A 21,283-nucleotide genomic window follows, 5' to 3' on the forward strand; every position below is an offset into this window, starting at 1 on the left:
TGTACAATATATTTTAAAACCCTTCTGAAGAATAAAAGAAACTGACTATCCATCATAAAATTCATAACTCATCGTGAATTTAGCACATCATGATGTAACATACTCTGCATAATATCTATTCCGCCAATTCTTATGCTTAACCATCAAGCAGCAGTTAAGCAAACACCTCTTTGAGCTACTATCGCCTGGCCCTCACCATCAGTCTCCAAATCAACGCTGAACAAAACATCGTTCCTATCTCCATTCAAGTACACAGGTAAGTTTACGATATTACCTCCCTTCGATGGACGTTCATCATGTCTTAACCAGACGATTTGCGATGGACCAAGTGAGACCGATCGACCGTCGTTGAGAGTAAGCTGGTCAGATTTCCATGATGCTCCTTGGAGGTGTAATCCTATGAGAGTAAAACAAATATAAGCTCCTTTCTGCCTCCGGGTCGCCAACAACGTAAGACTCACCGTGTATAGCGAACGAACTTTGTCCGCCTGTCCTCTCAATCTCCACACTCAATACCAACTGTTCCAGCGACCATCCTTTATCGTGGGCGACGGCTTGTCTAGTAGCCGTGATATACGCTTCAGGTTGGAACAAACCACCAAGCCAGATACTCTTATCTCCCTGATCACCTTGTCCATTCGCTATGCCTTCCAACTGTCTAAGTCTTTCAGTAAGATTCGAAATATACTGAGCTACAGCGGTACCTTTAGGCATCTTGAACTTCTTCCAATGTGATGGAACTGTTCCTCTGTTGAGATCCGACATCAAAGCACGCAATTCATTGGTTTGTTTCAGATCACCATTGCATACTTCAATGAGTTCGGAGAGATCACGTCGGAGTCGCTGGAGCAGTTTAGAGCCTGTCGATGCTTCACGTGCGAAGAATCGGGATAAGGGAGAGTGATCGTTGGGAGGTGTGGTAAGGGTCTGTGTCATATCCGTTGTTAGAAAACGCCTACAAGCTCAGTTTCAGACAACCTACCTTAGGTAAGATCGTTAACCATTCTTCTGAATGTCCCTTCAGAGCAGCCATCCAAGCAGGTCGTCCACCTGAAGTAGCCGCAGGTCCAGTCTCGTCCTCTTCGTCATCTGTGGTCCTCATCTTTCTCAACTTCACCATCATCGCGTCACCTGCAAAATTCCGTCAGCTAAGTTCCACAACACATTTAGATCAACTCACCTTCCGCAGCAGCAACCAATCCTTCAGCCGTACCAGGTAAATTTAACCAAGCAGGAGGTTCTCTTTCCGGTAAAGCCTGAGCCCATTGTATGAATTGACTCATCTGTGTACCTTCAGGAACATTCAATCCACCATCGACATATTCGACAAGCTTGAAGTCCGGATCATACGCTCGAGCGGTGAAAATTCTATCTACGAAAGCATCCACCACTCTTTGGTCGTAATCGGAATCGACTCGTCCACCGTATACAGCTTGTTTGATAAGCGTGCACAAGGCCACCCAAGGGATTTGAGCAGGGTCGACATTCGCTTTACCTTTTGCCAGAGCAGTAAGCCAAGAATCGATGGTATTGAGCGCAGCATCGAAATCGGAATCGTTGAACTCATATCCTTTACTCCAACCGATCGGGAGGTATCGAAGTCGTTCTTGTACTACAGCATGGAACCAGGCCAATAAGAAGAATAATCTTGATTTTTCAGCTGGACCGGTTGTGATCCGAGCTTGAGGTATACCCTTGAGGGTATCGAGGAGATTTGCACGAACACCTGGAGGCGGTTCGTTCATGATGATCCTGGATTGTCTGAGGATGTTAACTGGAATGACAGGATTAGTCTCCATAGTCAAAAAGAGTCGGAAATTTCGGTTGGGCGATAAGCTGTGTAATCGTTTCTCGAGCTGAGCTAACCATCCGGGAGCGAGGTGGACGTTCTTGAGCAGTACCCATGATCCAGTTCGAGCGGCATTGGCAATCGCTTGATCAGCAAGGGTGAATCCTTCTGCTGAACCCATCGCTACTGATGCACAGGCAGTCCCGGCTGCTCGACAGAGGTTATCAATTCGGTAACTTGCATCGTATCCAGGCACTGAAGCAAGAGCCACTGGGTGTGCAGGGCCAATTTCATTGACGACGACTGTCTGAAGATCATATTCAGCTTGATTGGCCAGATCCGATCCGAAAGCGAGATCGGCAAAGGCAGAAACGGCTTGTATGAGTCGATCGGGTCGGAAGAGCTTAATGATTGTCATGTGTCGAGCAGCAGTAAAGAGTCCTATAAACATCGTCAGCGTTGTTATCTTATGGAAAAACTCACCATGAGCTTCGGTCCAAGGCCATGGTACTGCTTTCTCAGGTGTAGCTGAGACCGAGAAATCCTTCCATTCCTCAGCATTCGCTTCTAGGTCCTGCTCTAGTACTTTAGTCATTTCCGGTCCTAGAGAACTGTCCAAGCTTCTCTTTTGTTCCGAAGTCAAGCTGAGTTGAGCTTGAGATCCGCCACTTGGTGTTTCCAATACGGCATCAAGCTCATCCAAGACAGCTTCATCGGTATCACTTCTCAGTCTAAGTTCGGCTAATGAAGTAGCCAAGACCAAATAATCGGTGTGGAGGAGTGATCTCGAAGTCCGCTGGAAAGCCACAAGGAATAGGTCCTTAAGTAAGATAGCTTTTCTAGACTGAAGGTCGTTGGTACCCTTTAGGTTGGGATTTTGTAAGAGGATGTAATCGAAGATCTCCAAGAAGTAGTTGAGGGAGAATTGGTAGAAATGATTGATAGTCGCAAGTTGTTCGAGGGTAAAGTAGATACCACTACACGCTTGGGCGAGTGGGAGATACTCTCCTGTAACAGCTTCGACTTCTCGCATGACCACTTCGGTATCTTCGACCTTCCTCGTGACCTCTGCTGCTTCTCGCTTGAGTACTTCCAAAGTCTCAATAACCTTGTCATCGTCCAAGATACTTCCAGAAGACTCATTCAGAGCTTGCAACAGAGATCTTTCGAGGTGTCGTAATCGAAGTCTGAATTCACCCTGAAGCTTCATTAGATCTGTCCTCTTTTGGTCAATTTCAGGTCTTTCTACCTTCAATACCTTGTCTAAAGCTTGGGTCTGTAGACTGCTTCGAGTCATGGTAAAGTTGACGAAAGTAACTCTACTACAAATATCCGGTGAGAACTCCACCGAAGGATCTCGAGTAGACAGGAACATGGTGAATGCAGGAGAGAAATCAATATCTTGATTACCAATTCGGATAAGGACTCGACCACCGGTACGACGCAGTTCTCGATTGAGCACAGAGTTGAGGATACGATCAAGGTTTTCGACATCTTGAATGAGTAATGGATTACCGAAACGTAAAGCACTCTCAAGATTCTTCAGGAACGCCTCATCAAGGAAACTGGTAACGGTGATTTTCCTATCTTTGTATTCGTTTTGAAGGAATGCAGCAGCTTGACCAGTCGGATCAACGATGAGTGGGTATCGGTTGTATCTCTTGAGCATCACGGCATTTTCGACACAAAGGTTATCGGCGGGAAGAGCGTTGGCTTGCCAGCTGAGTCTCTCGTCGGCAGTAGATAAAAATTCGGATAGTGCGAGATCGTTCTTGAAGTGTATACCAGCTTCTGAAAGGTGATCCATCCATTCCCTTCTCATCAACTCCCGGTAACGTTGGTCGAAGAAACCACTGTAGGCGAGGAAAGCAGCTGAAATTAATACATCTCCTACAATAGTTCCCATCTCAGTCTCGAAGGTCTTGCTTCCAGCATCCCATCGTTCTTGTTCTGATGAAAGACTCTTGAGTAATGTCATACTTCGGTCAACCTTGCCTTGTACTCTATCCATTTCACTCTTGATAGACTGAGTTTCACTGATGAGCAACGCATATTCGTCCTTGTATCGGGCGATAGAGGCCTCTAACTCCGCTACAGTATCCGTAACAACTTGAGCTTGCTTCTTGGTATTATCAGCTTGTTGTTCCAACGAGGCAACTTCCTGTCGGAGAGGAGCGACTTTGTCGAGTATTTCGGAGAATCGCACCTGAGCTATAACCCATTGTACGAGAGGACCACAAGCTCTACTTGCTCTGTTGACTGTTTCAAAGTTGAAAGCCGGTTTGTTGATGTAATCTCTCATCATCCGATCTCGAACAGTTTTGGTCATCTTCTTAGTATCGAAGTTCTGGATACTCGAAATGAAGTCGTCCCTTCTGATGATAGCTTGAACAGTTCGCCAACTATCAATCTGGTGGCCAAGGACGGAACAGGCAGACTCCATGGCAAGTTTGACAGCTTCAGGTGGATTGGCCATTGATCGAACTTCTGACAGGTGTTGTTTCTTGATATTACCAACTGCGGCTAAAGCTTCCAGCACAGCAGGTTCAGCTTGCGCGAGATCCTCTTTGACGATTTCCTGACGTTGCTGGATGTATTCATCTTGTTGAACCAACGCAGCTTGGATTTCTATAGAAGCAGCTTTCTTTGCTTCAGCTTCTTGTTGGTCTGTAACCATCTGTCTGAGCTTCTGATTCGCTTCAGCATTCTTGGCTTCCAACTGCGAGCTCTTAGCAGCGAGACTATGTCGAAGCTCTTCAACTTGGTTGACTGTATCTCGAAGCTTGTCGAGACCGACATTCAGATGTCTTTGTTGATCTTCGAGCTCTTCTCGCTTTTCATTGAATAAGCGGACATAGTGGTTGATGCTATGGTCACAGTCAGCATGGCAACGCGGCAGAGATTGTAAACTCACAAATCAAGGAAATGTCTCGGTGTGATATGGTTATATTTCCCTTGTCTTTTGGCCAATTTACTAGTGACACTCTGCATTGATTGATGAACGTAGACCATAGCATTAATGATTGCTTGTCTATGAGAAGGTGGCATCGGTAAATCTCGATAAGCAATAGGAAATGGCGCAGCAGGCGTGTAAGTCGACATATCGAGATCCAGAGTTTGGGTAAATTCGAGACCGACTTGATATAGGGCTTGGTCGGACCAATCACCAAACCAGTCAAGCACACATCTATTGAACAACGCAGGAGATGTTGCAGCTCTTGAAGCCAAACCGTTCGCCGGTGGGTTCATGATGAAGACAACGTGCAAGTTTCTCGCTACTTGCTGAGTGAACCATCTGTACAGCTCTTCATGAGAGTCGAGCATTAGACCATCCCGCTGAGATCCTTCTTTACAAGCTGTCATCAAAGCAGCATGTTCGTCACCTTCGAATAGACCGGGGACTTCAGCATTGGCAAGTAAAGTGTTCATCCTTTCCAGGAAACCGGAATCTAAAACGTTCGATTCGTCCATGATGAAACATATTTTCTCGCCTTTACATCCCGCTCTTCGGAGCACTGTTCGTAGATCTTCATCGAAATCGGCACCTGTGTATTTGTTGGATACTTTGATTTGGTAAATGCTGAGACCGTTCATCCAAGCAACGAATCGAGATAAGGTAGTCTGTGGTCAGGTGGCATAGTCAGCTTAATTTAAACGGTGAGACTGTAATGCAAACTGACCTTTCCACCACCGCTGACACCAATGAGTAACAAATGACCTTGAATCTGTCTGAACACTCTATCGATTCTAAGCACATGATCAAGCACATCGTTGAACAATACAAGTTGGACGTCCAATTCTTCTTCATGGAACACCCGCAACCTAGCTTTGGTGTATTCTCGAAGTTGCTCTCGGTTCACGGGGATGTAATGCCTCGAAGTCCAGTTGGAGAACAAGATGGGTCGTGCGAGAGCTTCCTCCTGATCGATTGTAGGGAAATATTGCGATGCGGTCGTATCGATCTTATCATCCGTCCAGGCCTTCTCATCCTCTGCTACTAGTCTATCTTGGAATAGACGTAATGCTTCATGAGCCCATACTCTGACCAAACCTTCCACAGAAAGGGTTTCGAGGGGTTTGATCGCTTCGTAGATACCTCTCGACCACCTTGTAAGCTCTCTAGGAGAGTAGATGTAGTGAGCCTGGATGTCTGCTGTGAAACGTTTCTGAGAAGCTAGATAGAAGTCGACCATAGCATCTGTGAGAGCATCTGATTGGCCACGAAGAGTGGGGATAACTTTGAGTAAAGCTCGGTTGAAGGTACCATAAATCTGTTTGAGGGATATTTCACCTGGGTAATCAACCATGACGAGAGGTGCATGTCGCATGAATCGGTGACTCAGGGGTACTCGACCAGGATCGGTAGGAGGGTTACATGCTCCGACAAATTGTATTCTTTCCATCTTGACCCAAGCTAAATCGGATGTTCTCCAGAAGCCATTACACTCCATGAGTTGTCTAAGGAAGGAGATGACCCGTTGAGTACCATACTTGTCGGTAGCAGGTAAATTAATTTCGTCACAGAAGACTACAAGCCATCGACCGATTTGTTGAGGAGCAAGCACAACACCATTGGGAGTCTTTCGATACTCGCAGTATTGTTCAAAAGTCTTGAGGATCAGTTCGGGAGTGGTGGCACTGGAAAAGTTCAACCCGACCACTTCGAGATCTGGAAGTTTGCGCAGAGCACTGAACAGAGTCATGGTTTTACCGGAACCAGGAGGACCACAGAGAATAAGTGGTTTGTGTTCGGCGAGCCTGCTGTATAGAACTTCTTCATGTCGTACAGTATCGATGGTAGGGATGACGACGTCGGCGGAAGTGATAGCATGGGTTTCGACTTCGACAGTCGGTACTCTTGACTGCCAAGCAACCCAAGAAGAAGAAGCCACATCAACATCGTAGTCGATCAGAGAAGCACCAGGACCCAAAGTGGGAGTCTCGATACCAGATTCTCGACGTAAATGTTCTCCTAATTCCGCTCGAACATCAAGTTTAGCATCTCCGACAAAGGACCAGACGATATTGAGCAGCAGTCTCCGAGTGACATAGGTGTCGACCTTTTCAGCGGCAAGAGGGAAGTCGGCGTGTCTGGCATTGTACTCCAGTACATTGCGGACAGTCGCTTTCAGAAGAGAGAAAAGAGTGTTGAGAGCTCGGATAGGAGTGAATTCCATTATATGTTGGCATTTCTCGGCGAAGTCCAAGGCCGAATTGACCAATCCGTTCGGTCCGAAGTGCGGTTCCAGGATATTGACAACCTGCCTCTGAGATTCGATTTGACTACTGGAGGCAGTATTGGCGACACCGGTAGCGGTATAATCAGGAGTTTCGTCATCTTCGGCACCAATTGGTGTTGAAGATAAGATATCTAGATGATGTCGACAGACCATTGCAGTATCGATGACTTCTTCGCTGAACCAGATCATACCACATCTACTGACAGTGGCAAGAGTAGCATATCGAAGGTGCTCAACTTCGAACATCACTCGGACATTGGGCGGTAGATTGAGACGTTCACCATTCGGCAAAGTAAGCAATTTGTTGTCATCCAACACACTAAATCCTACTCATCAGCGCTGGTTCAGAAGTGAGGGTACAGATAAACTCACCTGTTCAGGTTCTCTACCCATTCGGGATCAACATCCCCATCGAAGATGATCCAATGTCTCTTGGTAGTTTCACCTCTAACGTTATCTACTATCTTTCTCAGGATATGGGTGAACAGACCATCATTCCATTCTCTTGTGGTAGGATCAAGAGTACCGTACAGAGCTTCTTTGTCGATAGCTTTCGGATCGATGACATACGGTGTTCCTTCGATACCATCTAGCCTCTCCAGAGCACTGAGAAGGACTTGCCAAGCTTGTGTTTTACCTGAACCAGAAGGTCCAACCATCATCAGACCGTGAGAGATGTTTTGAATTTGGTATAGTTGAACGACTTTCTCGATCCAAGCGGGTCCAGCAACCAGCTGACGCTCTTTGCATACTTCCGAGATCTTGGCTCTGAGCGCATCAAGGTCTACAGGTGCATATTCTACACCAGGGAACACGTCCTCCAGCAGGCTACAAAGGGCATTAGCAAAGATGACTCACCTGTAGGGCGAGTGAGACTCACGCTTTCAGCAGAGGCACATCCTCGGCCACTAATTTCGGTACGATAGTCTCCGTGACACTTTGAATCATTATCTGCTGTTCTGCAATTTGATCCGTCTGATCTTGATTATCCTTGCCTTTCAGATGTTTGTCTCTTTTCAGTATGCCGGCACTGGCTAAAACAGCTTTGAGGGCACGAAGACCGAAATCGTAATGAGGTTGAGCAGAAAGCTGTTCCGCACATAGGTTGAAGAACGGTACAACTTTTGAAGCTAGATTTTCCGCTGTTCTGAAACCTTTTGAGAATAATAATACCTGCGCAATGAGTTCTTGATCGGGTCTCGTCATAGACATGCTTCTAAATAATTTCTTCAGATTATCAGGCAAGTTTGAACGACCAGCATAACCAGGATTCATTGTGATGAAGATACCAGTTCTAGTGTTGATCTTAAGCTTTTTACCAACCAGTTCGACCTCTGCATCGGGGTTGGTGGCAGCTTGAGCGAGACCTTGTTGAATACTCTGTACTTGCTGAGAAACAGCCGAGAGGATCCTTTCCTCCAGTCGATTGAATTCGTCGAAACATCCCCAAGCACCGACCTGACAAAGACCAATGAAAATTCTACCCATAGCTTGGAAATCGAATGTCTCGTCACAACAGAATACGAGGACAAATCTACCAAGTTGTACACCGAGAGATTTGACGGATTCAGTCTTACCAGTACCGGCGGGACCGAAGGGCGATCCACCAAGCTGATTGTCCAAAGCTTGAGTAAGAGTCAGATAACATCTATCTGTAAGAGGAGTTTGGACAAGTCGATCAGGGATACCTAGATATTCGTAGCCATATGGGAAGACAGCATCAGCCATACGGATTTCCAGTCGAAGAAGCGGGTCATCGATGTTTTCGTTCAGGTAGAATCGCATGTGATAGAGCCAATCGAAGCTTGTGTTGTTTCTGACCCCCGCAGTGATGAGCGATCTTATGACATCTCGTTGATGCACGAGTTCGGTGATAAGATGCTCGCATTTTCTTCTTTGCAATGCAGCGATATCTTGCAGGACAGTATCGGCCAGCAAGTCGAGGGTCTTGGATACAAGAGCGAGGACGCCTGTCAATGCAGCAGCAGAAATTGAGGATTCAACCAAGTTGGTCCAAGCGACTTGAACGGCAAGTACTACCAATTGAGCAGGGTAAGAATCGATCCAAGCTAAAAGATCCGACAGAGAAAAATCCGAATCGACCTTGAAGAAAGCTTGCAGTTCGGAAACAGCTTGAGACAGGAGGTGCGCAAGGGAGAGTCGCATCTCTGATTCGACTTTGGCGAGCCAGTCATCGATTCTGGGGTATTCCTTGAGAATGATAGGAGCACGGAACAGGACTTCTTCCCCTTCCCTTGACGAGAACCCTGACAGTTGAGTTTCCTCTTCATCTAATTGCAGAGTGGAAATACCAGCAAACATCTTTTTGAGATGTTTCATGATACGTCTGATGTCTTTACTATTACCGATGATTTCCAGTAAATCTTCATCACCAACAAAATAGAATCGAGGGAAAGAGGATCGCTCTTTTTCAAGGTATTCTCCCAAAGCCTTCTGGATTTTGGTGAGTAGATCAGCTAGACGTTCTAAGTTCTTTTGAATGCCAGGAATGTTGAGCACGTCGAGAGCGAAGGGTGATTTGTTGACTTTCTTCATCACCGTCAAAAACTCAGAATTGATGTTCTGGAATCGAGCGCTTTCGACTGGCAGGAGATGCTTGATATCCGCACTCCCTGAGAAGATACCTTCAAGATAGACCCATTGTCGCTGCACATCGATCCAGACATCGAAGAGTACGTGGATTCGATTAAGTTTCTCCTCCCATGAGGCTGCATCTTCTTCGAATACCCTATAGTAAGGTGACATACGCATAGCTGTGAGCGAGTTGAGGTGTTCTCCACACTTATTGAAGAGGTCGTCCCATCCTCTGATCAATCTGCATTTGTTTTGGTAGTTGATCAAGTCGAGTGAATACGATGTCCAGGTCTCTCTAACTTGTTTGAGGAATTCTTCCAAAGCCATTTCTCCTTGGGCTTGAACGACAACTTCCTTAATCAGAGCTTCATTCCTCTTCAGATCGAGATCGTAAACTTGACCAAGACTCATCCTATGATCAATCGCCCTGTTAGCGGCTGTTTTAGACGCTGAGTAGCCAACCAAAATCACTCACGTCGTAGCTTGGGTAGAAGGCATTCTTAGGGCTTTATACAATTTTGACCAGTGTCTTTCCCTCAAAGCTTCAGATTTCAGTTCACCGATCAAGATATTCGATTTTAACAACCCTCTGATTGTTTCTTGCACATATTCGAATGCAGCGTACTGTCGCATTCGACTAGGCATATCTCTGGTTGAGGATAAGATAGCATCGAGTTCTTGACGAAGTTTACGAGGTTGAACGGCTGACCAAAGGGTTTCTCTGAGCTGAGCTAATCTTCCCCAAATACCTGAAAGAGCAGTCCAAACAGCTTTCAGATCTCTCAATTCCTCGGTGACAGGTTGTAGTCTATCATCTTTGGTATGTTCGAGATCGAGAGCTTCTTTAGCTCGACAGACAAGATCGTATTCTTCGGTCAGTCTTGTGAGTCTACCTTCGAATACATTCAGGGTGTTGATAGCTGTTTCAGCTTTGATACTACCTTGAAGAGGTCTATGTACAGATCATCAGCTAAGTATCTCAACAGTAGATGGTTGTCGTATATCTGACTGACTTGTTCGATTCCCATTCTGTGATGAAGTCTCCAATTCTTCCATCGATGACCTTATCTTCAGCGACGATCTTGAGTTGTAGTCCAGCTAAAATAGGTGACACACACAATCAGCACGACATCTCAGTAACATTAGCAGCGAAGATACACTTACCAACTTGCTCCTTGATGGAATCATCTTTTCTCTTCAGTATCTCAGTAAAAGCACTCCATTCACCTTGCATCTGATCGACATAGAGCCAGTCGCTCGGGAATAAATACCTTTGCCTCTCTAAAGTCTTTTGACCTGAATTGAATTCCTCGATTTCAGGTCCCCACTTGACGACTTTTCTTTTGAGATCTTGTACGAAGGTAATGAATGCGACAGCTTGAGCAGTTGATGACCCCTCGATTGCCAGCGTTTCTAAATCGGTACGAGCTTTCAAGATGGATGAATAGGTCTCCTTGATCGATGAGCCAAGCTTGGTACCGTATCTAGTGAGAAGTTCACGTTGCCACGAATCGTACTTGGCATTGACCTTACTCTGAGCGTTGGCATAATCAATTACGCATACACCAAATTCTTTTTTGGTATCCGTGGTGTCGAATGTAGTTCGGGCTTGTCGAATATCAGAGATGAGTTGACCCCACTCAGCTAAATTGTCGCCGAGTCTGCTATAGACGGAGTCCGCTTCTAGATCCCAGAGAGATTGAAATTGGAGCCACTTGTCGACATAGGCACTGACGGTTTGCACCTTGTTTTCAATCAGAGCTAGTGGCTTTTTAAGGGTTCCGTCGTCGAAAGAGGTGAGCAAGCCCACGTAGGACGTTTCTTCGACACCAGCCTCATCGACTTTGAGACTGATTTCGTATCGAGAACTTCGAATTCGATTAAGATTGCAGACCACACCTGATACATGGAGAGATCAGTCACCGACAGTACAATCTGGCCACGCTTGTCACTCACCTAAAGCGTCTTGGAATTGGCCCAACCATTCCTGTCTCGCTAACTCGATGGGAGGATCAAGGTATATGACTTGATTCCTAATGCGGATTTCATGCACAAGCGGTTCGATATGGACTTCGGATTTACCTCCTTTGATTCCGGATTGATGTTGATCTTCGTGTGGAAGACTAGACTCTTCTTCTCTTCTGAACTCTTCGCACCAAGAATCGATAGCTTGGACAAGTCTTTCCCTCAATGTTTTATCGATCCGTTCGTTGAGGGTGACCACCCAAGCATCAAGGTTACTATAATTCTCGAGATTCAAGTGATCAATCGTTTTTTGGATTTGGCTGAGAAGGTCGGAGAAAGCCTCGGCAGTAAAGTCACAATTAGAGAGTTCGTCGACAATGCGGGTGATGTCTGTGGAGATCTCGATCAGAGCATTGGTCTTGTCCTGAAGTAATGAAATAACCGAAGCGAATTCTCGCACGAAGAGGAAATGTCGATTCTCTCTTCCGTCGGCAGCTCCACCAGGAAGATATCGCTGCCCTTCGTATGCGTTGACCAAGTGGTCCCATTGCATTTTGATACCTATACACGAATGTCAGTCACAACGCACAGATTAAGGACAATTGGAACGGCCACTTACCTCGCTCAATCATCTGTTGGGCATGTGATCGATAGCTAGCTAGCAATATAGCGACATCCTCGTTTCTGTCGATCAAATCGAGGGTTTGAGTGTAGGTCCTAGCAGACTCCATCAAGCTGACAGCATGAGGGTACACTCGTTTCGCATCTTTGGCTTTATGACTGATTGTCAAGGGAACAGGGAATCCGAGCCAGATGAGCGCCCTGACTTCCTTGAAGAGAGCAATAACTTGAGGATCAAACTGAACAACCAATTGGAGCTGACCTTGAGCGTTGGTGGCGGTAGCTCGAGTTCTGATCACATCGAATAGTCGACCAGTGACAGTAAGATTACCTCTCTTAGTGATATCTCCGATCCACGCATCGTACAGAGGTCTAGTATCCAGCTTGGCTCGAAAAGAAGCACTTTCAACTTGAAGCTTATGTCCTTCGGCATAACTTTCCCATCCTTTTCCTAAAACATCTTCTACCCTCCTCATGTATGTGAGAAGTTGCCTTTCAATCTGTCGAGCCCAGATGATTGCGCTTGATACCGAAGGGAAATCGCGCATTTGCGACATATGGTATGCTTGGGAGTTTCGATAATTCTCGGTAAATTTTTGTCGTAATCTACGGATATCTTCTTTGACAGATTCAATAAGACGTGTTTGGTATTCTTGGATAGCACCTCTAATTTTAGGTCTGACGAAAAGAGTGTTGAATTTAGAGAATACTCTGAACATCTCTTGTGCATTCCGAGCGGTGGCTAATTTATCTCTCAATCTTGAGATGATTTGGTTCTCAATCCTGGCTACTCTGTCGTTGTAGGCAGTTTCGGCAGTGTACCAGATTTCTGATCCTTCTGAGGATACATCGAGAACGTCGACGTTCTTGACGCTTTCGTAACTCAATCTGACCTCTTCCTCCACGTCGATATCGAAGGGAGCATCGTTGCCAAGACCGCTGAATGTTCTTGTTGAGGAAGTCATGACTCGCAATTGTTCATGAGAGCGTCTGAACCCTCGGAGATAGGCGACTCGTTCTTGCAGTTTAGCATGAGCAGGATTGATTTTGATCGAAATGAATTTTTCGGCTCGTTTACGGGAAACTAATTAGTGGTATATCAGCTGATAATAATCAAACGCAATCGTGAAGCCAACTCACCTTCTCTAGCGACATTGGTAAAGTCTTTCATATTCTCGTCCCAGGTAGCAAACACGTCGGCTGTCATAGCCATTACTTCTTCAAACTTAGCATAGTCCATGTACATGAGCCGTTGACTAGCAAGTACCTTGAGGAGCTGGTCGTTGAAGTCCAAAGATATAACCTCAACAAGAGGAAGGGTCCGTCGTATGGGGTAAGGGCTGAGAAACTCTGTCAGCTGGAGTACGTTGAATATGTGCATGTTAGCTTACGAAAGTTTCAGCTTCTTGTTGATGTGTCCAAAAATGAGATAGATAGCTTCTTGTATCTTTTCAAGATCTGTGGCCGCTAAGAGCTCGTCAAGGGGAAAATCTTTCATGAGGATATTATGTTTATGTACTGTTTGGTCCTTGTATCAGCTGAATTCACCGGAATCGGTCGTTGAGCAAGACTGCTCACCGATGTCTGTAGCTTCTTTGAGACCAGTATCAGCCAAGAAACTGACAGTCGCATGGAATCTTTTGGCATGTTTTAGTACATCCATCGCTAAACCGACTTCTTCACCCCTGAGCTGTGCTTCAATGTTCTCTAGAGCATGTTCCATGGATAACCAAAAATTAATCTCTTGAGAGGCTGTTCCTGACGAGACATCTCTGGAAAGTTTTGTCACGGATTGAATCTCTTTGATCCATGAATTGACATCTGCTTGTAGCTTGTTGAGGAAGGCTGGATCGGAAAGCAGCGAGGAAGGCTCGACAGCATCTACTGATACTCTTGTACCGTTTGCGTGACACTGATCGTACGGACCTGTATCAGTGCCGGTTCACGATAGTACGAAAAGCATTTGAGATAGGAGCGGCTTAGAAAGAGGAGCGAAGGGAAAGAGCGTCTCACTTACCTGAGCAACGGCTTTCCTGATGGCAGGATGAACACCCAATCTAGCTTCTGGGATCTCCACATTCTGTTTCAGATGTAACAAACTCAATTCCAATTCTGCGAACTTCTTCTTTGTCACCGGAATACCCATTGAGGCTTCACCCGCTTGATTCTTCTTGTTAGACTGATTTTCCGCCAGATTCGTTTTGGACGATACGTAAGAATCAAACCATGGTGCTACACCCCAATGTACCAGACTATGCAGTCCATCGTATGGAGTGACTTGATTGGTAGGGGTCGTGACTGCTGTAGACGCCCCTGAAGGTACCTCATCGGGCACTAAGGCAGGTACGGCAGCAGAGGAGGATGATAGTTGAAGAAAATGTAACTGTGTTCCTAACGGATTCAGAGAGTCTAAGGTGGGTGAGATTTTGATCAAAGCGAGTGTGGAGATGCAATTTGGTGAGTGAGGTGGAGTAGGTGGAAGATGGAGTCGATATGTGATTCTTGCGATTGGTGCATCTGGGATAGCGAGACAAAGACAATCAAAATCATGTAAGCCAGTATTCGTATGCAACCATCGTTAGATAGGCCGGACTTACCATACTCGTCCACATCCAGATATCTCTCTTTAGTGATATACACCACCTGACATCCAGGGTCAGTAGCGAACCTTATAGTCTTCTCGTCGAAGCTCGGATCCTCAAAAAGGCTATCTTCGATTTCTTGTTTCGTAGCGGACATCACTGGAGATGGGGAAATTGTCAATGTTGCCCTCGCCAGCTGCAAGCAGAAGCCGTAGCTCACCTGGAAGTAGAAGAGACTCCAAGTATATCCTGAAGACGTTGACATCGAAATCCAGCGTTGTGTTCCCACTTCCCCCTCCATTAGAAGGAGGAAGGGGTGTTCCTATCCCGTCTTCGATAGCCGAGGTGGCCATTCTTCTTATCTTGCCCCACTACCCCAGATACCGTGGTGAGGGATTGTAAAAGGGACAGTTGGAATGACTGAAGGGGTTGATGGGTATATGTATGGCGATCTGGATATCGAGCTGGAGTGATACAAGGTCAATGTCAAAGGTCAAAATCAGAGATAGATGTCGGTCAATGCTCAACTACTCGTAATCTCGAAATACACGACCCACATTGATCTTTACGCGTCGACGTCAAATCACGTGACATGGATTTCAATCTGCTGCTGTGATACACTCGTATCCACTTCATTCATGTCAGAGTAGTTCGAACATGTACAATCATGACCGCAATGTAGATTTACAATATACAACAAAGGAAGATCTTGAAAAGCTGAACAGTAGAGTGATTCGTCGAAAAACCAAACATAAGATATCGGATAATGTATCGACAAGTCAAAATGATGAGAGAAGGTGATAGATAAGAAGCGATAAGCAAAGTAAAAATCGATGGGAGAAATCGCCTGAAATTTATGTGGGACGACCGGACCAGTCATCTGCATTTAATCAGATACCTTCAACTGGTCGATAGCAGCTGGAATTTACTTTGCCCTTCTCACTTGAATTCCAAACTTATCAGTGAATTGTACTTCCGGATGAATCTCGAGACGAGATGCTCCTGGAATTCTAGACTTACTCTCTCCAAGTCTGATTGGCTGTCATCAGCATCCCTTCGTCATTCTGGATAGCTGACTCCTTGTCCTCTTGTGTCACTCCTTCGAACGATTTGGCATGTGCAAAATCAACCATGACCAGGTGATTTTCATGATTTTCGGGTGCAGCTTTTCTTCTCAGGATATGCCAAGTCTTGGGCAACCCATGAACTACTTGATCTTGGGTGTGGAGTTTGTCATATAGAGCATAAATACGCTTACTGTCGGGATGGAGATCATATAGACTAAGCTACCGTAGGTTCATGTAATGTTGTTGAAGCGACTCGCCATTCTTCCATTGATCATTCATCGTCGAACATATCATGCGGGTCGACTTGATTCCCCAAATCCTCCAGAAGAATGGCCATCATCTTCGGGAGAGTTGCACCATCATCGATGATACCATTCGCATTTTGATACGATATGAAGAGTCCGTAATACTCGGGTATGACGGTACCTTGCATCGGAGTGAGCTGTCTATAAATTGAATCTTCATTGTATGCCGCTTTGACAGCTGATGCCGGATCGTAGTCTCTGGTGAAGGTATAAGCGGCTGCGAGACCATCAGAACTCTGATCCTCATCTGACAGGCCTCGATCAAAGGTATCGGGTCTAAGAACCTTCATTACAATGGGGATTTCATGAGACCTATAACCTGCGATCGAAAGTGTACCACGGTATATCTCCCAAAGTCTACCGGTGTAAATCCAATCGTTAATCCGGAAGCAGAGGACTCCGAACTGTATCTGGGGTGAAGTCCTGTGCACGACCCTGGTATTATGAGAGCTTGAGAGATTCTCGGGGATATGTCTTCGCAGCGATACTTTAACGAAACTTTCCGGACTGTAATTGATCCGAGGAGAGGAAATACCAGGGGGCGGGTGAATAGTAAGACGTTCGATCCGATCAAACTGGGACGTGGAGTTCAACCTTCGCTTTTTTCTGCTTCGAGTTTCCATCTCTTCATCTATACCATGATGCTGAAGTGTAGCAGAAATTGACGCGAATGTACAGCTGCAGAAATATAAAGACCCCAGGATACAGTGAAGCAATCGCTTGTTCCGAGCTTAACACGAGTTTGGGATGACAATGCTTGCATGCTCACGGATAAGAAGTCATCAGACAATTTTTCGTGCATGAGATCAACCTTAACTCGGAATGAAGGTTGAGGTGTGGAGGTGACGATGTCATACAGTGGCGAAAAGTGCGACACACACACATATATATGTGTACAACACGCGTGTATTCACATGGTATATGCGAGCTTGTCAATGAGGATATGTATGACAGTGATGCGTTTCATGCTTGGAAAGCAGACGTGCTCCTTACGACAATGGGCCCGATCCATGGTAATATAAGTATAGCTATGTTGCGGAGTAGGAGATTCTCGCCACTGATCCTGCATTTGCTCATCGTCGATCGGTGGGAGTCGCAGTCTAGGATTTGTGTTCAGTTGGCGCTTCGAACGCAGATGAAGAACGATCCATAGATCTCACTGGAAGGAAAGTAACGAGGCTCAGTCACTCAATTTGGTGGAAGTTTGGCAAAATAGGTTGCAGGCAACAATTGCTGTCTTGAATTTTTATAAGCTCTCATGAACATCATCTCATCCACTCTGAGTGCCTATGCTCTGTTCTCTCCGTTAATTTTCACAAGCGAACTGACTTCAAGAAGTATATGATTTAAGTTACATATTCCACAGACAGTGCAAAATGGGCTGGGTCTCTGAAACTGTTCGGATATTTGAAACATTTTGCATTGAGACAAGAACTACCTCCTTTCAATAGGGAGAGATCCAGCACCTTGAGGACAATCATCGTCTGACGGGCATCACGGCTCGACGTTACATTCATAGTGTCTGTCTATGAGGATTATCACCACTAGATTTTGGTCAAGTTTCATCAGCTCATCAAACTATCATGTCAACCTCTATGTTCATTTTCAACCTACTTTATGAGTGCTGAACGACATACCAAGTCTACACCTATCCAACTTTAGCAGCCATCGGCGTTTTTCTTCGGACACCGCTTCGTCTGATATTGATCTAGCATTTGCAAAATCGATCACTACAAAATGATTCGGGTCACCGGATTTAGTTCCCTTTCTGCGTAGGATGTGCCATAGTTGAGGGAAGACATGAACGATTTTAGCTTCGACGTGTAACTGATCATAGATTCGTTGAATTTGTTCACTATCCGGGGAGCATGGGTTAACAGAAACCGACAACGAGTAAAGCTTGAGCATTCACTGACCATTCTTCCTCAGATATATCTTTGGAGAACGTATCTTCAGGAAGTATTTGTTCTCCCAGATCTTCCAATAACATCGCCATCAGTCCAGGTATTTGCGTATCATCCTCGTCACTGCTTGGCCAAACGAAAAGACCGTGATAGTTCGGTATCACCGTGCCTTGGAAGTTGAGAAGGTGATGGTACATAGTATCTTCATTGTAAGCCGCTTTCACAGCTGCGTCCGCGTCTTTGTATTCTGCGGGATGATAGGACAGAGCCCCGTAATCTTCTTTGTCATCTACAAAGTATCGGGATGGATTGAAAGACATAGGTTTCATAATCTTCAGAACGAGCGACAATGGAGGAGTGGCATGATCTGTCATATGCAACAGACCGCGATATACATCCCAAAGTTTACCAGTGTATAACCACTCCTTCACTTCGAAAGAAAGAACTTGCTGCTTGTTTGAGAGTACCAGTGCCGAAGCATGCTTTGTGGTATTTTTTTCTTGGACCTTCTTCGATGATACAGAACGTGACGGTGTAGAAGGGTACACATTGTCGGACAGTCGCTTCCGCTTCAACGCTCCATCTCGAATATTCTGCGAAGTGTGTCGGCTAAGAGGAGGTATGACCGTGTCGATAAGAGATGGTGCGTTGGATCTGTGAATGTCCGCTTCTGCATCGACAGCTTCGCGATAAACTCTGTGTAAGATCATGGGACTAAGCTTGACTGATGTCATGCCAGCTCGAGGTGAGATTATCCCAGGTGGCATGACGATTGAAAGATTCTTGAATGAAGGTACATCGTGATTACGAACAGCAGGGGACGCACTCTCGCTGTCTCGAGAAAGGTCGATCGGTCTTCCTCGACTGCGAGTCGTCATGGGGTGAGTGGGTTCTGCGAAGTGGTTTCGTTTACTCATATTCGCTGTATAGGTCGACACTTAGTCATAGAAATATGAAAATATAACCAGACTCAAAGTGACAAATTAAAAGAGGTGCAGTAGGGTGGATGATGAAACAACGATTACTGTGATGCATCATACCGAACCTTATTTCGATTCCGCTTTGGATTAGGTTAATACAGGTTGATGGAAGGTGAGTCAACCTCATCAAGGTGCAAGGTTATTGAACAGTGCAACACGTACATGTGATCTAGGTACGTTTTCGCTATAACCGTAACGAAATCATTCATCTCGATACACTACTAACCGGGTATATATATATTGTGAAAAGCAACATAGCGAAGTGAACGCAGTTAAAAGCAAGAGTATTGTCCTATCAAAAGTAATTCGTTAAAAGGGAGGAGGATGATACAGGGATGTAAAAAGGACAAGTAGGTAGGGTTTGAATTTGAGTTTAGATGAACAAAGCTACTAAACCAGAAACGAAAGTCGCACCGACCATCATGGTCAAACCGTTTACACCATTTTGACCAACAAAGGTCACAGTGGATGAAGCGGATGAAGAGAAGTTTTGAGCCAATGCTCCAACTTCAGATTTGATAGCGTTGATGAACGACACACCGCAAGTTGAGTTGATAGCATTCCATAGTTCAGATTGACCACCTAAGATTGGAGATTGTTTCAATCCTAATGCGTATGGTACTTGAGTTTCCCATTTGACGTAGGCGACGAGAACTTCTCGAGTACATGGGGTACATAATGCCGAGCTGGCCAAGGATGGTTGAAGGAAAAGGAAAGGCAAGTTTGTCGATTTGTAGGTAGCAGTGTTAGGTTTGATAACAGTTACCATGTTGACGCTTTGCTCTTGTCGTTTGTTGTTGTTGAAGAATCGCTTAGAAATGGAAGAGGCAGCGACTGAAACTTCGACGTAGAGGTTTTGAGCAGCATATTGTATAGGGTTGGTCAATTCCTGAGCGGTAGCAGCCAAGTTGGAGAACAAGGTGTTGTTGCTGACTCCTGAACCAGAGGTAGCGGTGGAGTTGGCAGAAGCAGTCGAGTTGGAAGAGGAAGTGGCGTTCTTTTCAGAAGCGACGATTTCGTTCACACAGTATTCCTGATTTGAGGAGTTGATCGAACAGACAGCTCCCTTGAGGGGGTTGACCACGTAGAGGATATCGTATAATTCTCTAACATCTGAGTTGTAATTCGTGGTAGAAGTCAACTCTTCATTACATTGAGAGTAGAAGTTGGCTAACCATCCTCTGATGGTTGAGTCGGAACATCCAGCGTTGCTCTTACAGATCGATGCGAGGGTGTAATTGATGGAATCCTCAGTCAAGTTGGTCGAGGCAGTAGGTGAGAAGGACGCGGTGGCGTTGATGAGGGGGGTGACACACGATGAGAGGGTACCGTCGCTGTTAAGTGACTCGAGGAAGGTGGTACAGGATGAAGTGATGTTGGAAGGAATGAGGGTTGAGGAGGTTGTGTTGGACTGATGTGGTATGAATAACGTCAGCATGGTGATTTCCATTGTTTATTTTTTTTATATATGTGACGTCCTTTCACTATCAAACGATCAATGAATCACCGATGATACAGCTCGACTCCACGAATCCATATCAGCGTATCGGTATGGATGTGCGCTCAACTCCCGAAGTAACGTCCAGGCATATACTCCATGTCCTTAGAAATCACAAAAAACCGATAGTCTCCCAAATCCCTCCGCTCCGCAGTCGATGATGAAACATTGTGTACTCACTTGAGCTTGAGTCAATCCAGCTACAGCAAGAGCTAACACGGCGTACTTCATCTTGGATATTCTGACCACTGACAAGGGAGTGTGAGGAATGTGTGCTTGTTGAGTTGATTTGTTGATATATTTCAATTCGCGTTGTTTATCCTTTAGGAGTGTTTGGTGATATGTCGTTGTCGTTGGTGTGCGTCGCTGACGATAGGCTGAGGGAAAGAACGTATTAGTCGAATGAGAGTGATAAGTGTACTATAATGTTGAGGTAGTGAGTAGTAATGTCGTGAAAATAGTGGATATGTAAGAGAGCAAAGGTCAACCAGCCATAACCATGACCATAACAACAATGAAAACTACAAGACTGTGTAAAAACGGGGTCCTTGCACCAAACAACTCAATACTCTTGGGTGTGAATCCGAGTGGTGAGTGTGGCACTTCTGCGCTGGTACAAGAGCATCTCAAGTTAAGCCCCGGCCCAGACACGCATCTGATGCAGTAAGACAAGGAACGGGTAAAATGGGTAAATCGACCCTGAAACACAAAGACAAACACTCGGATCATCTCACTTT

General features: G+C 45.5%; 4 protein-coding genes across 4 annotated transcripts; all 4 read right to left on the minus strand.

The window, feature by feature from the left end:
* Positions 1-143: 143 nt before the first annotated feature.
* I203_100092 (uncharacterized protein) lies at positions 144-15,145 on the minus strand (the record flags this gene model as incomplete). Its single annotated transcript, XM_019151180.1, has 20 exons — positions 144-397; positions 462-927; positions 983-1,131; positions 1,181-2,230; positions 2,273-4,656; positions 4,704-5,410; positions 5,470-7,348; positions 7,402-7,857; positions 7,910-10,036; positions 10,100-10,576; positions 10,638-10,722; positions 10,789-11,523; positions 11,581-12,150; positions 12,209-13,294; positions 13,351-13,550; positions 13,602-13,728; positions 13,789-14,122; positions 14,228-14,727; positions 14,808-14,951; positions 15,013-15,145. The coding sequence occupies 20 exons, from the start codon at positions 15,143-15,145 to the stop codon at positions 144-146; spliced, it is 13,863 nt and encodes a 4,620-aa protein (XP_018999505.1).
* A 985-nt stretch (positions 15,146-16,130) lies between these two features.
* Positions 16,131-16,787, minus strand: I203_100093 (uncharacterized protein; the record flags this gene model as incomplete). The annotated part of the gene is made up of 1 exon (XM_019151179.1): positions 16,131-16,787. The coding sequence occupies one exon, from the start codon at positions 16,785-16,787 to the stop codon at positions 16,131-16,133; it is 657 nt and encodes a 218-aa protein (XP_018999504.1).
* A 1,250-nt stretch (positions 16,788-18,037) lies between these two features.
* On the minus strand, positions 18,038-18,835 carry I203_100094 (uncharacterized protein; the record flags this gene model as incomplete). The annotated part of the gene is made up of 1 exon (XM_019151178.1): positions 18,038-18,835. One exon carries the CDS (start codon positions 18,833-18,835, stop codon positions 18,038-18,040), a length of 798 nt encoding a protein of 265 aa, XP_018999503.1.
* Positions 18,836-19,421: 586 nt separating this feature from the next.
* I203_100095 (uncharacterized protein) lies at positions 19,422-20,777 on the minus strand (the record flags this gene model as incomplete). The annotated part of the gene is made up of 2 exons (XM_019151177.2): positions 19,422-20,459; positions 20,727-20,777. The coding sequence occupies 2 exons, from the start codon at positions 20,775-20,777 to the stop codon at positions 19,422-19,424; spliced, it is 1,089 nt and encodes a 362-aa protein (XP_018999502.2).
* Between the last annotated feature and the right edge of the window lie 506 nt (positions 20,778-21,283).

Source organism: Kwoniella mangroviensis, assembly GCF_000507465.2.
Source record: "Kwoniella mangroviensis CBS 8507 chromosome 1 map unlocalized Ctg01, whole genome shotgun sequence".
NCBI lineage: Eukaryota > Fungi > Basidiomycota > Tremellomycetes > Tremellales > Cryptococcaceae > Kwoniella > Kwoniella mangrovensis.